Source organism: Lasioglossum baleicum, chromosome 10 (genome assembly GCF_051020765.1).
Source record: "Lasioglossum baleicum chromosome 10, iyLasBale1, whole genome shotgun sequence".
Classification (NCBI taxonomy): domain Eukaryota; kingdom Metazoa; phylum Arthropoda; class Insecta; order Hymenoptera; family Halictidae; genus Lasioglossum; species Lasioglossum baleicum.
The window spans coordinates 155,773-170,980 of record NC_134938.1 but is presented as its reverse complement, the minus strand read 5'-3'; the positions used below and the strand labels follow the sequence as shown (position 1 = coordinate 170,980).

The window sequence follows — 15,208 nt, the reverse complement described above, 5'->3', positions numbered from 1 at the left end:
CGCCAAAATGGACAAAAATTGAAAACTTTGAAGGCCAGCCATTTCTAAAAAAAATTCGAAACCGGCAGAATGATGACTTAACCCCCCCCCCCCCCTAATTTCACATGGACTACAACATATTTCATTTAGAACAAAATCGACGATGGTGTCTGCAAAAAGTGATCGATTTGGCATAAAATGACCCATATGACCGACATGGTAGTCCAAGTGTTCGCACAACCTCTAAAAGCGTGTGTCTCTGGCGTTCTATTGATATTTGTCGTTGATCTGCAGATTCTCCTGTAACCGAACGCGGTGAAGAGTGTGTGGAACGTGCTCCAGCTTGGGTACCCGACAACGACGCGCCAAGGTGTATGGCTTGTCAAGCGGGCTTCACCGTAGTGCGACGGAGACACCATTGCCGAAACTGTGGCAAAGTGTTCTGCGGTCGTTGCAGTAGCAACAACGTTCCCCTGCCACGTTACGGGCACACGAAACCCGTGAGGGTGTGCAACAGGTGTTTCCTCTATCAGGTGACGCCGTTCACCGTTTCCCAAGTAACACCTGCGAGCTGAACATTAACAGAGCAAGGTATAAACTAGGGAATCGATTTCTTTCTCTTCGCTGAATATCTTCTTCTTGTTAATATTTTTCGGGCATTCAGCTATGTGATCATTCGATTCCTTCTTCTAGTAGAGACGCAGCGTTTCGATAATCGATCTTCACGGAGAAACTTCGCCAGATGTTACATTGACGATGGAATAGTAATGATTCGAAGTTACAACAGACGTTGTCGAGCATTCGTCTGAGTGATTCGTAATTGGTAACAATAGTAAAATCAAAGATACACGAGAAGTTGTGAAACATTTGCCTGAATCATTCGTCAGCAACATGAGCGACATCGAAGATACCTGGAGTTTAAAAATTCGTGACACAATCATGAATTTCTCAAGTGAACGACTCTTATTTTGTTTATGAGTCTTATAACTTCCAACTGTTACTCTTTCAAGCTAATTTACCATCTGGCAAACTTCCCTCGGAGATGAAATTGTTACGCAGGTGTAGCTCTGCACACGTTCGTGTACATACGCCCGTGCAGAGTGTATTAAAATTCGACGGTATTGTGTTGTTTCGATTTTCAATTAACGTTTGTAATCGTACGGACGGTAAATGGTATGTCTGGTATCGAAAAAGTCCTGATTGGGTCAAAATAACATGTTAAAACACTTGTTGGTCATCCACGCACTCCATGGTGCATCGCATTTCATCCGTCTTCCAGTCAAATCTTCGCTTCCGATTGTTTAGGTGGTCAAGTTCGTGTTTGGGATCTAAACAATGGTTGTCAACTTTGGGAAACACAAAATGAGACAGTCGTAGCTTCGCTTGCTTTTCACCCGACCAAAAGGTTGCTTGTTATCGCAACATGTAATAAAATATATTTTTGGAATTGGACTACAGCTGAACCGTATGACATAGCAAGCATTACGACCGACGATCAACAAGTAATATATATATAGCTTTTGACACTTTATGAAAAACGCTAGTATCCAAATTCTCCACAAATTCGAATGCGTGTAACAAAAAGTGTTTCGTTATTTCAATCGTCAGCAGATGGTCGCTTATCTACATTTAGACATAACCTCTAAAAAATATTTCCTCCCGCAAAAGTAATTGTAAAATCCTCTGTCAAACACCAAAGTGATTGCATGATTGATTAAAGTCACAAGCCTGGCGAACATCGAAACAACATGAATTACTGTTCGAACCATTCTTTGCGTTAATTTATATACTTAAACGCACTTAAACTAAATACGTCGGCGACGTTCGCTACTATTTTTACACGTCGTGATCGAACGATTTTTACCCTAGCTGAGTTCCAAAAGAAACTGTACCATAGTTTGAAATTTACGAATCTTGATCTTGTATTAAATGTGGGGAAAAGAAGAGCAAAAGATAGAAAAGAAGAGACGCAGTTGTCGGTTAGGATACACGATACCATTGTACAGAATATTCCTTATATTGTATATCGATTTCGACCTTATCTTTTCTATTCTCTTCATCGACGTTCCGTTTATACTTTATCTTCCCCCATAGACGTGTTTAGTTACTGTGTAAGCGCTCGAGTTTCCGATTTTATAGACTCCTCCTGCTTTGTTAACCCGGGAATCGATTACTTTATACAGCTAGTACCATCAAATGTAGACGAAACTGAAAAACACAATTCCCGCGATTCGTTAACCTTTTTTCTGTGTGATACCGTTTCCACGTTACATTCCCTTTTTGTGATAGAATCGCCTTTTGCTCGCGTTTCGCAGCACAGGTGATATCGATATTGAGTCAGAGAGAACCTTCCTACGATGCGTTTCGTTTTCAATTATTTTTGTTCGGACGGAATTTTGTAACTAGCTACAAAAGACATTTTACATAATAAGATGGACGAAGAGGTGAATCTAGCTTTTTTAACACCTAATTTTACGGGAGGGGCGTTACCTAGGACTGCGACCTAAAATATCTCCGTCTTTTTCGTGATATTTGGACAAGTTCTGTTCTTATCTCTTTTATTAAGACTTTGAAATATTTTCCTATTCAAAGCAAATACTTGTTCGTTGAAACTCGTTTTGTTAAAAAGTACGGACACGTTTTATGTTCCAGTCTCAGGTGACTCACCCGGTATATTGATTTTCCCATAACCGTGTGCATTCTGTTCATGTTACTTAGTCATGTCTATGTCTATGTTTATGGTGCGTACTGTATAAACGCGGTTCGTGTTCTCGATTGGCTTGATCGTTTTGTAAAAAGAGAGAAACCGAAGAGATCGTCGGAGACTTAATGTAAACTGAATAGCTGCGAGAGTCGAGGGACATTTCGTTTGTAAAATAGAGATATTTGTATTTATATATACATATACATACATACATATGTATTTAATTTTGGAATATACTCTTTTTAGGTGAAGCGCAAGAATTTTAAGTAAGATAGTAAAACAAAAACGACAAAAAAAAAGAATTAACAGAACGAAAGAGAAATGTTTCACGGGACATTAAAACGAAAGTTCGCTCGAGGGAGGGGATGCATTGTAGACTGAGAGACAAATCCTTGCGCCGAGTTCGACTTGAAACTATATCAAACGTTCGCTCAGCGATAGTGATTGGATTTCTAAATTTTTCGTATAATAAACTAGCGAGGAGAGTTGCGAGTAGTCAAAGCGTGATTATACTGTAATCGTGACCGTCGTCTCGACGAAACATCTATACAGGGTGTGTCTGAAATCGAAGAAACAATGTGGCACGCGTTTCTGCTTTCGAGAAAATTGTATTTGACCATTACAGTGCCGAACAAATTTATATTCCGTGTTTTCCACTCAGTTTCGTATACAGAATCACCGCCCTTTCTTTTTTTCACACCGCAATTTCAGACACACCCTCTATTTCGAGTGTCCTAATCTATCTTTCGCATTCAGCAAGTACCGAAGAAACGTATTTGCCTCTGTTCCAAGAAACGTTCTTGCTCGGCTTTTCCTCTGCTCGGAAACACAAGTAGAATTTTGTAATCTAGTTCGGAGCTCCGTAGACGAAATTTTCAACGTGTTCATCATCCAAAAAAGGAAAACAATTCAGTTATTATTTACAAAGAGGTTCAGATGTGTTGTCAGGGTCAGCGTACTGAGTAACATCGCTTGTACCATCCCTGGCGAAGATCATACGGAGTTGTGATCATAGAAATAATTATTTGTTCGTTTATTAGAACTGAAAATAATAAATGCTGTTGTCCAAGAAACTTTAAAACATTTTTCAATGCTACTTAATCACTGTAACTGCAAAAAAGATGGTACGGCTTGGGATTAATGGCGTGTCTTTTAAATTAAAGCCAAGTTATGGTTATAGACAAGCAAAGTTGCTCAGGACGACAACCTTGAGAACATATCTGAAGGTGATGGAGATCGATGTGGCGCTCTTTATAAATAATTATCAACGATTCTTGCGAATAATCGTGTCTCGGTGCACGCACGCTATCAAACAGAAATACCGTTCTGGAAACTCGTTAACTACGATTTTTAACAGGTGTCCTGCGATCCGATTAATTTGCACCGCATCCACTCGCAGCGGGGCACGTTACTATCGCTTGTGCCAAATTTTCGTGACAATAAGTTTCCTGCTGGTTGACGCGGTCCCCCGCGAGTACGATCTAGAGGAGTCGTCAGCATAATCTTTTTCGGATACACAACATAGATCGGTCCTGCAGATGCTATCGGTTCCCTATCAGTACATGGGAATTTACCTATGAACCCTTAATCGTGCTGTAGCGTCAGCGACGCATGTTGCAATGATCTGAATTCCATTTCTTTGCTGGAGGGTAATTTCTTAGTTACGAATTTCAACAAAAAAAAGTTACGACTCCCACTTTTACGCCACGCTAGCCTTTTCTCTCTGTTTCAGAGGCGAGGAGCACGAGGCTGTAAACTGTATGTTAGAGTCACTTCGAAAGAAGATACAAAATTCTAAGGTTCTCACTCGTCAGAGGTTCTGGGGTAAGTGCCGTGCGGTCTGACACAGTCCTACGCCAAAAGATGCCCTTCTCTTTCCTAACCCGTGGCCAGACTCTCCAGGAAAACGGTATCCTTATATCTTCGAGGCAGCGCAGCTTTACTAACATCACGAGTTTCATTGTGCAAGAGACTCCTGTCCGACCGACCAGCTGATAGACTTACTTTCTTAACAGGGTAGACTCGTTTCCAGGATTGCAAGGGTGCGGTTTAATGCGGTTTCTCATTAGTCGAAAGCGGTAGATAAAAGATCAATCTAGGCCGCGATATCGCCCTTGAAAGTCCTATTTTTACGTTTACAAGGCGTAATTTGCAGCATGTAGCTGTCGCAGCTTTGTGAAAATAGCTATTTACATGCGCAGCTGTATGATTCTGAATAATGCGAATTACGCCTCTTAAACGTGAAAATAAGACTTTTCAGGGCGATCGCGGTCTAGATCGATCTTTTATCTAGCAATTTGGCATTATTGAGAAATGAGAAAGCACATCGCGGACCCTTCAACAAATCCTGGGAAAACGAGTCTACTCCCTTAAGCTTCGTACAGACCTGAACATTTCGCCGAACATTGCGAACGGAACACATCAGTTGCCGATTTCTTTTCACACACACACATTTCCATTCATTATTTAAAAATTATTCCTATCGTTACAATTTAACCCTTAAATGCACGATATTTCGTTTACAGTTTCCATTTATCAAACATTACTAAAAAAAGAGTGTATATTAAATATTAAGGGAAAAAATCACATCTTTGTGAAAATATTTTTTATTACGAAATTATCATACATGTTGCCATATTTGAGGTTAGAAAATCTACGACGCATGAACGGCGCGCACCGTATACAAATACATGTGAGCGGTTTGTTGCCTTGTGGCTACAATGCGCAAAAAGTATCCAAACGTTCCTGCATGTAGAGCCAGAACAGAATGTGTAGCCAAACGACAACACAGTGCATTTAATCGTTAGTCTTTTAAATTTTATTGTCTTAAAATAATACTTGCTTTGGGCAGATAGAAATCCGTTTCTCCAACGCCATTTCTAAATACGTTCTTGTAGGGTAAAGAATAAACTAACCTAAAAATAATACTTGAAACAATTTATTTGATACTTATTTAGTACTTTCTTTCTTCGTTTTTGAAGTTCTTTGTATTTCTTGATATTTATTCTTCAGTCAAACGACGTCCAATTTAAGTCGCAGGATGTTCAAATCTAAACTGGATGCAAAATTGACTTTAGTAAAATTGAATTTAAGACGTCCTGTGCTATCTGGATCGATTCTCCGTTCCGTTCACCGTTCGACGCAATGTTCTGCGAAATGTTCAGGTCTGTACGAAGCTTAACACTCCCTTTCAGGACCGCACGTGGCCTAAGTCCCTGTCACGAGTCCAGTTCCACTCGATAGACGCTGACGCTAACAGGCAATTCCGATTATGCAGTTCCCTAAAAATTAAGTTACGTTCAGGATTAGGATTGGAAACTTCTGTCGCCACGTTCCGGGTGCAAGAGGTTTCATAGGGTTCTTTCTTGCGTAGATACGATGTATAATAAGGGAAATGAAGGATCACCAACGATAGCAAAGTGGGAAACATTTGTATAGAATATACTTTCTACGTGTAAAACAAATTTTTTTATATTATTTATTCGAGAGTTTCAAAGAGTTTGTATTATTGTTTTATACAGCGTGTTTCGTTCGAGAGTGAAATTTCTTAATGTTGTGTATCGATTTGAATTCGATGACAGAGTGTGATCAAGTAATCAATTTAATTTTGCACAATGTAAAACAACGACTGCCAATAATTATTAATAAGTTAGTTGTTGTTACATAGTGTCATACTGTCATTGTCTTGTTCGATAGGTATTCAAGTTCTAGGATCTATTAGCTGAGTTTAATTAGCGTTAAGATTTTCATTGGAGTATCGAAATTTATATAAGCTACGATTCTAAGGCAAATTTCATATTAACTAGAGAAGTATAGATTGAATCTACATTTTTCAGTGATTTCAGTGTGTAATGGTATTATTACGTTGTTCAATGTAGATGGAAGACATATTGTTTGAATAATACTAGAAATTTCTGCGTTAATGCGACCTTCAATTACGTTGAACAATGTTGTAAGGAAACTTGTAAATAACACTGAAAATTTACTGCATCATTTCCCTCTAGTTCAAAGTACTTTGATACATCCTCTTGAATCAATATTTCATTCATATACTGTCTAATATTAGGATAGGGCAAGTATAGTTTTACATTTCGAAGTGATCAAAATACAAGGAGGCGAAGAATTAATGATAACTATAGTGATAATTGTAATTTCGAAGTAATGGCGACTGTACCAATGAATTTGATGATTACCCAATATTCAGTAACGTTACCATTGTTTGTCATAACTGATTACATTGATCACACCCGAGTATCTGTCAAGACTTCAATCGGTAAGTGAACCGATTGTACAATGTTAACCCTTTGCACTCTTCTTTTTTCGTTTGCACAAAATTCTTTATTGATTTATTGGTTATAAACAAATGTAAGAGAATTTCACAAATATAAATTACAACAAAGTTTGAGAGCTATACTTATATAATAATATAATTAGTAGACTGCTGATCTTTATGTATTTATATTAGGTCAATGGAAAGTTACGTCCGTTTTTTTACAAAAAGTAGAGCTTTATTTAAGAAACAAAATGAAAAAGTACATTAATCAAAATATTGTCCATCGTTAGCGATCACTTCTCCGTATCTTTCGGGCAGCAAGCGAATTCCGCGATGAAAGAATGAGACATCTTTGGAGGTTATGCAGTCAGAGATCCATTGTTCGACATCTTCGTAAGAATTAAATCGTTCCTCAGCAAGTGCGTGACCAAAACAAGTGATAGTCAGAAGGGGCACAGTCTGGCTAATAAGCCGCATGGGGTAGCACTTCCCAGCGAAGTGCTTCTAACGTTTCTGTGACAACTTTTGTGACGTTTCACAAGCAGAATTTCGCAGATGGTTTTTCGCTTTTCAATGTTTCTTGGCATGAGTACATATATGTATTTAGAACCTACTTTCCTTCCTCGTAGACCTTCCCCAAGGTTTTTAAACGATAGGAAATGACAGATTGAGCAGAATTTAACGCTTCTGCAATTTGTTTTTGCGTTTGACATGGATCTTCATCCACTAATGCCTGCAATTCTTCGTCTTCGAATACTCGTGGCTGTCCAAGAACGCTCTTTGTCCTCCACAGTAAAATCACAATTTTTAAAGCGTCGAAACCATTCTCTACATGTTTTATCGGAAACAGCATTATCGCCATAAACGTCTACAATCATTCGATGAGCTTCAGCTGCAGTTTTCTTCCAATTGAAGAAAAAGATTAACACTTCAATGTAGAAAAAAACGATGTTATTTTGATGCAAGCATATATTGTTATGTATTGAATTTTATTGAAAGATGTCCAAACTAAAAAGTTAACATTACTTTGAACGTTATAGTTAATGACAGTTCGAGCTACAGCTACTCGACGCTAAACGGACGGAACTTTCCGATTGACCTAATAGTAAAGCTCAATTGAGTAGATGAAATACAAAATTGTTGAAAAATTGAAGCTGTCAATATATGATTTCTCCTCTATTAAAATCGTTAACGGAAGAAATAACATTCAATTTAGTTTCTGTTTCTAGCAGTCGATGCAGACAATTTTTATTTTGCATAAAGAAATCCGCAGTCTAATAATTAGTAAACAAGATTGTTTAAGCAGTCAAGGAACTGTCGTTTGAAATAAATTATAAATAAAACACTCGCGAAATAGTAGGGAGTTGTTGGCAACAAAATAGGAAAAGAATTCGGAGAGCAAAGGGTTAATTAGCTAACATTCTTCGATGAAAAACTTTGATAGATTTTCACGTACGGTCTCGTAATAATTTTAAGAAGCGTCTGTAGTCGGTTCCTTTCATTTTCCAAGTCTCAACGAGCTCTGTCGCTCTCTCTGTATATATTGTACTGAAACACCCTGTATAAAACTCTGCGGAGCAACCATCTGGCTCATGATTTCGATGAAAGCGGTTCGAAGTCATTGTAAAAATTATCTCTAAAACTATTATTGAATGTTTGTCGATGTGGATACTACCGAGTCTGTCGACTGTCCGCAGACGTTCATAGCAGTGTTAGCACACGCAGAAAACGGGGGTAGACTCGTTTTTCCAAGATTGTAAGATCTCTATCCATCCTGGATAGGAGTCTACCCCCTCAAAACAAAAAAAGAAAAACACCAATCAGCGTACAATGATTCTTACCGAGATGTAGAACAAAAGTGCGTGTACGCGTTGAGATACCTCTAGAGCGGTAAGAGGCGGTCGACGGGAAACAGCGCTACCTTGGCGTTAAAGTTTAACATTCCGTTGCATTGTCAGCGTACACAGTCAATAATATCTCCGCAAGAAATCTGTAACGTAGAGTAACGACGGCGGCCATTGTTGTTGAACGATTCTAAGCGACTCGGAGATTAGAAGGGATCAGGAAGTAAATCGTCCGACGAAATCATTTCCGATCTACTGGCTCGAGTTACGTCTTCGATTACCGACAGTGATGCCAGAAATGTGCAACATTCACGCACATGCGCGGCGATTAGACTCAGTATACATATGTAGTATGATTCTCGATGAAATGGGGTCATTGAGCACCCCGCAGAATTTTAAAAAATTTATATGATTTGATTCTGAAAAATGAATGCATAACAAGTGTATTTGTGTATATTTTGTAAGTCTTAGGACACGTCCTGGAGTCTTTTTGTCCGGTACAGATTGTTTCGGTACATTCCTGCCAATATAACTGCTTCAGGGCTCTGCTACCTCATCAGATACGTTACTGTTTGTCGCGCATGCGCGTGAAATGTTGCGCATTTCTGGCATCACTGATTACCGATCGGTCGTGAACTCGTGATGCGTACGATCTGTCGCGGATCTGTGAACACTGAGAAACGCCTATCGCGACAACGCTTCTGCGGCCTGGTAGGACTGTCAAACTAAAGACTTCTCTAAGGACATACTATACGTTCTCGTAAGAAGCACATCGATATTAGGGAGTGTCGCGGAAAATACGAACTAAGCTTAGGACGAGAGTTATTTTTTACACGCAATCGATGCCTTGCTACAGCGTACTGTGCTTTCGATCTTTTACGTAAACGACCCTTCGCACTCGAGCTACGAGTCTTAGGTAATCAACATTGATTTAGTTCTCCTGTTAATTCGCCGTTAATCGTACCACGTTTCGTTCAGAGGGGATCGTCTTCGACAAAGTTAATCCTCGCATGTTTCTCGGGCGCACATTCATTCCTTTCTCTGTTTTAGATATTGTACAATTTTTTACTTCCCTACGATTCTGTTGTAACTCGATTGTAACACATCACTCATAAGTCTCCGGTCTAACTAAGACGAACAAATTTTTTTTTAGAAATTCCACTTTATTCATCAACATACTCTCCTTCAAGAGTGATGCATTCATTCCAACGCTCCTCTAACTTTTCGATGCCCAAATTTTCATGTAAAATTCTAAAGACACTGCCTTCTGATATCTTCAAGGTGCTTGTACGACCGCGTTTAAATTCAGCATACCAGTCAATAATACATAGTTGATTTCCCTGGTGCAGAGTCCCCATAATGCTTATCAAGCCACTGTTTGGCTTCAACAGTATTTTTCCCCATCAAAAAACAGTGTTTAATCAACACACGAAATTCCTTTCTATCCATTGTCTTGAAAATTACAAAACTGGGGTCACTAAAACGCAGTGGCGCACCCAGGATGTAATCTTGGGGGGGGGGGGGGCGAGTTGAACCCAACCATAGGTTTTGCGTGATGACCTTTTTTTTAAGCCAAAATATCTATCATCGGTACCCAGGGCTATTTCGCGATTTTAATTTTGGAAGCTGAACATTTTTTTCTTGGTGGGGGACTTGGCCCCCTGGCTCCCCCCCTGGGTGCGCCACTGCTAAAACGACTGTACCTCTAAACCAACGGCCAGAATCCCATGAAATTTTGACACGTACTGTTTGAAGGATAGTACTACCCGGAAATCACGTGGGTCTGCCAACAATGTTGCCATATACATATGTGTCAGACCGGGGACTTATTGAGTGATGTGTTATTTGTTTAACCCTTGAAGAATGTCCTCTTCAAATATTGCTGTTTATGAGATTTCAAGCTCATCCGTATTATTTCAAACGAAACTTTTCACTGTGCGTCGATGCATGTAGATCGAAGCGAATTTGTAGGGCTCGCAGATGTCCTGTCGGTACTGATTTGGTCCTTCGTAGAGCGTTTCGTATGCAAGGGTCGACCAATTGAACCGCCTGATAGTTTCGCGTGCTCTTTCTCCCCATTTTGCGCGCGTGTATCGTTCCAATATAGCAACCAGGAGTCCCCCTGTGCCTAAATGTTGCAGGCTAGTCTGTGCGTCGAGAAGCGAGAGGCGTGCGTGCGATAGTGCGATGGTATGATGGGAGAGAAAGAGAGAAACAGGCCGGGAAACAAACGAAAGACGACGAGATGAAAGAAAAAAAGTGATCCCCAAACGGTAGAGTGCGTGTTCGAAGGAGATGTCGCAGCGAACGCGATCTGCCAATTAGTTAGGAAATTCCAACTACAAGGAGAGAGAGGAGTACCTCAGAATTATTTTTGTATTATTTGCCCAAGTGTACGCGTATAAGCATCGGCGACGCGGCACGCGTTCAAAATGGCCTCCCGCACAAAGACCCCTGCCTGCCCCAGCCACCTGCCATTTTGGACCTGATTTTGGACGGGTCCTCAGCATCGAGAAGTCGAGTCATGCCGGCTGTACCAATAAGTAATCCATTATTCCTCCAATAAATTTTCATTGAAGAGCTCGCGATGAATGTCACTGTTTCGTTCGCGTGTACAAAATATGTTTAAGTTACCATCTAACTCTTCGAATGGATTATGCAGATCTCTGAATACGTCACGGAGACCTAGAGCTTTGTATCTTCCTGAATTTAGTAGTCGTCGGGGCACGTTTATGTTAGAGCTGCGGTCAAACCTATGATACTAAAACAGCAAGAAGGTTCTTCGGTGTGTTTACAATCTTTATATGTATTAGATGATTACATAAGTATTGCACGGCGGAGTGTAAAAACATAATTATATTGTCACCATTCTTTTCTAAAATTAGATGAATTAATCAATTGTATTCTTTAAAACTTAACCACTGAATTTTATTTTCAAATCGGACAAGAACTTATGCAACCATCTGATATTATAATCTTTTAGCCATTGTACGCCATTATACGACACTATGTTGGCTCCGTTGTTCTGCTGTGAGTATGTTTTTGAAAATTTGTTTATATGAAATTACGTATTGGTTTGTTACAATCTTCCTTTATGCCGTAGCTAAATATGATTACGATTTCACAAAGATGAGTGGCTCCGAGGAACAATTACTCCCATTACAAAACAATAGAACGTTTTTTATCGTAGCTTCAACCTAAATGCACCCTTAGAGTCAAGACTGCCATCGCTACAAGTCATTTTCCATTCATCTTCCTTTCCTGTATCGCAGGAAAGCAATGATCAAAAGCTCAGAGCGTAGAAGTAGAATGGTCAGTGTACCTACCTCGAGTTTCTCGATGATTTAATGCGAACAAGGGAGCGTATTCGAGTTTGTTCCCTGATTGGAGCCAACAGGATCAAAGTTTTTCAAATGTTTCGCTGCCAAATGGTCTCCTAGGGTAGATTCCGATTCACGCATGATGCGCATACACTGTATAGTGTAGTATAAGAGTCTCTATGCATACACTACACAGTGTATGCGCATCATGCGTGAATCGGAATGTACCCCTAGAGTGCTGTAGAAACTTGGAGATAGTTGCAGTTCCTAGTCTTTGAGAAGATCTATAAAACCTATCTTCTTGGTATGTATGAGGTTTAGAAATCTTAGATTCGAGCTTATGACTTGATCGTTTGACTATCGCAAATACGAAATGACTCTTGTTCTTCATATATTACGTATTCATTTATAGATTTCGCGACTAAGATACGACTAAAGTGTACATAAATTGTAAGTAAACGATCTGAGAGTCTTTCGTAAGATTAGTGCAGCCGTGGCTCTTCGAAAAGTAGGGAGAAACACGCATATGCTTGAAGACAATGCGAGGAGAATTTGCACAAATACTCGTTCAAGTTGTGACTAGCTTTGGCAGCCTTCACTGCTATTCGTATGCCATCACGACTAAATGTACAATTTAATTTTAATAATGTTCCCCAATGGTGTACGCCATTTTTGTTAACCTCTGCACGCTCCTCGGTGTTAAAATTCACCCATTTTCTTGTTTATTTAATTATTCATATCATAAAGATGCTTCCATTAGAAATTTTTCGATAAATTTCTTTACTCCAGCACATTTTGTTATAAAAATTGTGAAACATCTAAATAAATTTAGTCCTGAATGTAACTTGAAGTGTAAAACAAAAATGGCTGAGTATTATGGGAGGATATTTCGCGCGACTGATACTGAAGAGCGCACGAAGAGTTCTGGATAATTGAAGCTAATCGTTTATCGTTTACGGTTAAGTAAAATGGTGGATTACTTATTGCGCCCGATAAAAGCGTTGCTCGATTCGACGAAGGAATCATACTTGAACGCTGGCTGCGTCCCGACGAATCGCCGCGCCGTTAGTGTGTGTGTATGCAAAGTAAACTGAGAGGGAGAGATACGAGTATTTGGGATATTGAAGCGCGAGAGCATGTCTCAAACGATATTCCGATACCGTGGATTTCGGTTACGGAGAGACTGAGATGCGAAATGTAAATAAAGTTTGTTATTCAAGGTGTTTTAAGAGGTGTTGTTGTTCAATGCTGATGCATAGGCCTCTTTTCCGTACTACGAACGACTCCAGGTATTGTAAGATAGAGCTTAAGAGGAACTTAGTGGGAGAATTAATATATGAATAAGTGTTACAATGTAAAATGTTAATATGTATATGAACGATGGCAATTTTATTAATACAATGATATTTTCGTTCAACGTGCTTCCTTCTTATTAGCCCCATCAGTGGAAGAAGTTTTGCTAAATGAATATAAGTGTCAGTATTCAAGGCCCGCTCTAGCGGTTACGACGCCCCGGGCAAAAAGACAAATTGCCGCCCCTTAAGAACAGTGGCGCACCCAGGATTTAAGCACCGAGTTGAACAAAATGACCTTTTTTTTAGCAAAAATGTCAACGGTAGCCTGAAATTTTCTATTAATTGACTATTTAAAACATCAATATTTCTCTCACACTTACAGCCAAAATGACGCCCCTATATTTCGATTTTTGCCGCCCCGGGCGAATGCCCGGGTTGCCCCCCCCCCTAGAGCGGGCCCTGCAGTATTATGTGAAAGACCATTGGCAAAATTATCTTATGAAATCGCGTTACTGACATATCTGTTACATTTATTTTATTGAAATGAGTCCAGACACTATACAATTTGGATTATACACAATAAGAGCAAAAATCGTGATTCTTTGCTGTGTTATTCAGGGGGACGGATAACCGGGCGCGACGGGCGCGGGGATAACGTGAAAGTTACAGTGATCTGATATACCACATCGCTAAAAATTCGAAATAGTGCCACAATAATGCCAAAACATCGTCTGAAATATGGCGGAGAATGTAACATTTAATAATAATCGATATGGTTTCGTGATAATTCGCATTCTCACCGATGCATCGCGACGAGAATCTTCTCAGTGGTCTTCTTCACCGACAAAATGCCGTCGATGGCCTTCTGTTTCTCTGGATGGAGCCAGAATATATCCTAGAGGGCGTAAGAAACACCGAAATATTCGGGCAGAGAGGAAATGAGAGTGCTCATCACGCCCGGAGTTTGGCCGTGCCAGTCTAAGGTTCTAACTCTATGTATACATATAATCGTAAGTCGAATCTTCGACCTATGAAAACAAATATTTTCTGAACTGAAATAATTTTTATTAAATACTCTGATGGTTTCACTATGAGTACCCAAAACTAAGTTTCATCAATTTGCTAGTTTAGCCGTTATAATTTAATGAAAAACTTGTGACACACACCTCATATTACAGGTCCGTAAAACCAACAGTTTTCAAGATTTCAAAGAATTCTTTGAGATACGTCTATATTTTGCTAAAGACTGCAACATATTCAAATTTGAACAATATTCGTAAAATATTCTAATTTTTAAATTTATATAGAATTTACTTTTAATTTCATCCTTTACTTATTAGTCCACCGCCAGTGTTGGGCAAATTTTATTGTAAATAATAAGTAAACATGTGATTTTAATTGCAAATAATAACTAAACTTTTTATTTAATAAATTATTATTCCTTAGTTGCAAATAAAAGATTACTTATTATTTGGATTGAGGTGGAAATCAAATAAATAGTTCTTGGTCTTCTCTTATTTCTTGTATTTTGAAGAAAATTCGAAACAGTAGTCCTATCTCGCATGGAAAGATTTATGTGCACTAATTGTATACATATACATATTTTATTCAAATACAATGGATTTGGTAAAGGAAGATGTATAATAGCTGTTACCTGGAAACTAGTCGAATGGTGCTCGAACATCCTCGATATCCCTCAACTTGAATAAGTACATATGAAAAATTCGAACTCGTCACGTTGACGGGCTCTGCAGTTATACATATAATAGTAATAAATAGACTGCGTGTATCTT

The 15,208-nt window shown here is 39.1% G+C and overlaps 1 protein-coding gene across 5 annotated transcripts in view; it reads left to right on the top strand.

The window, feature by feature from the left end:
• The window catches only part of LOC143213008 (lateral signaling target protein 2 homolog), a 62,674-nt gene extending 49,137 nt beyond the window's left edge, over positions 1-13,537 (top strand). Inside the window, exons 6-7 of one of the 5 annotated variants that reach the window (XR_013009842.1) lie at positions 274-4,332; positions 4,416-13,537. Coding sequence is in view for 4 of the 5 variants with exons in the window: in XM_076432428.1 (XP_076288543.1) it covers positions 274-554 (281 nt within the window). In the remaining variant the exon portion in view is untranslated. Of the gene's footprint in view, positions 1-273 lie in introns of all 5 variants that reach the window. The other 4 variants (XM_076432428.1, XM_076432426.1, XM_076432427.1 and 1 more) reach the window with 4 other exon arrangements.
• The last annotated feature ends 1,671 nt before the right edge of the window (positions 13,538-15,208 follow it).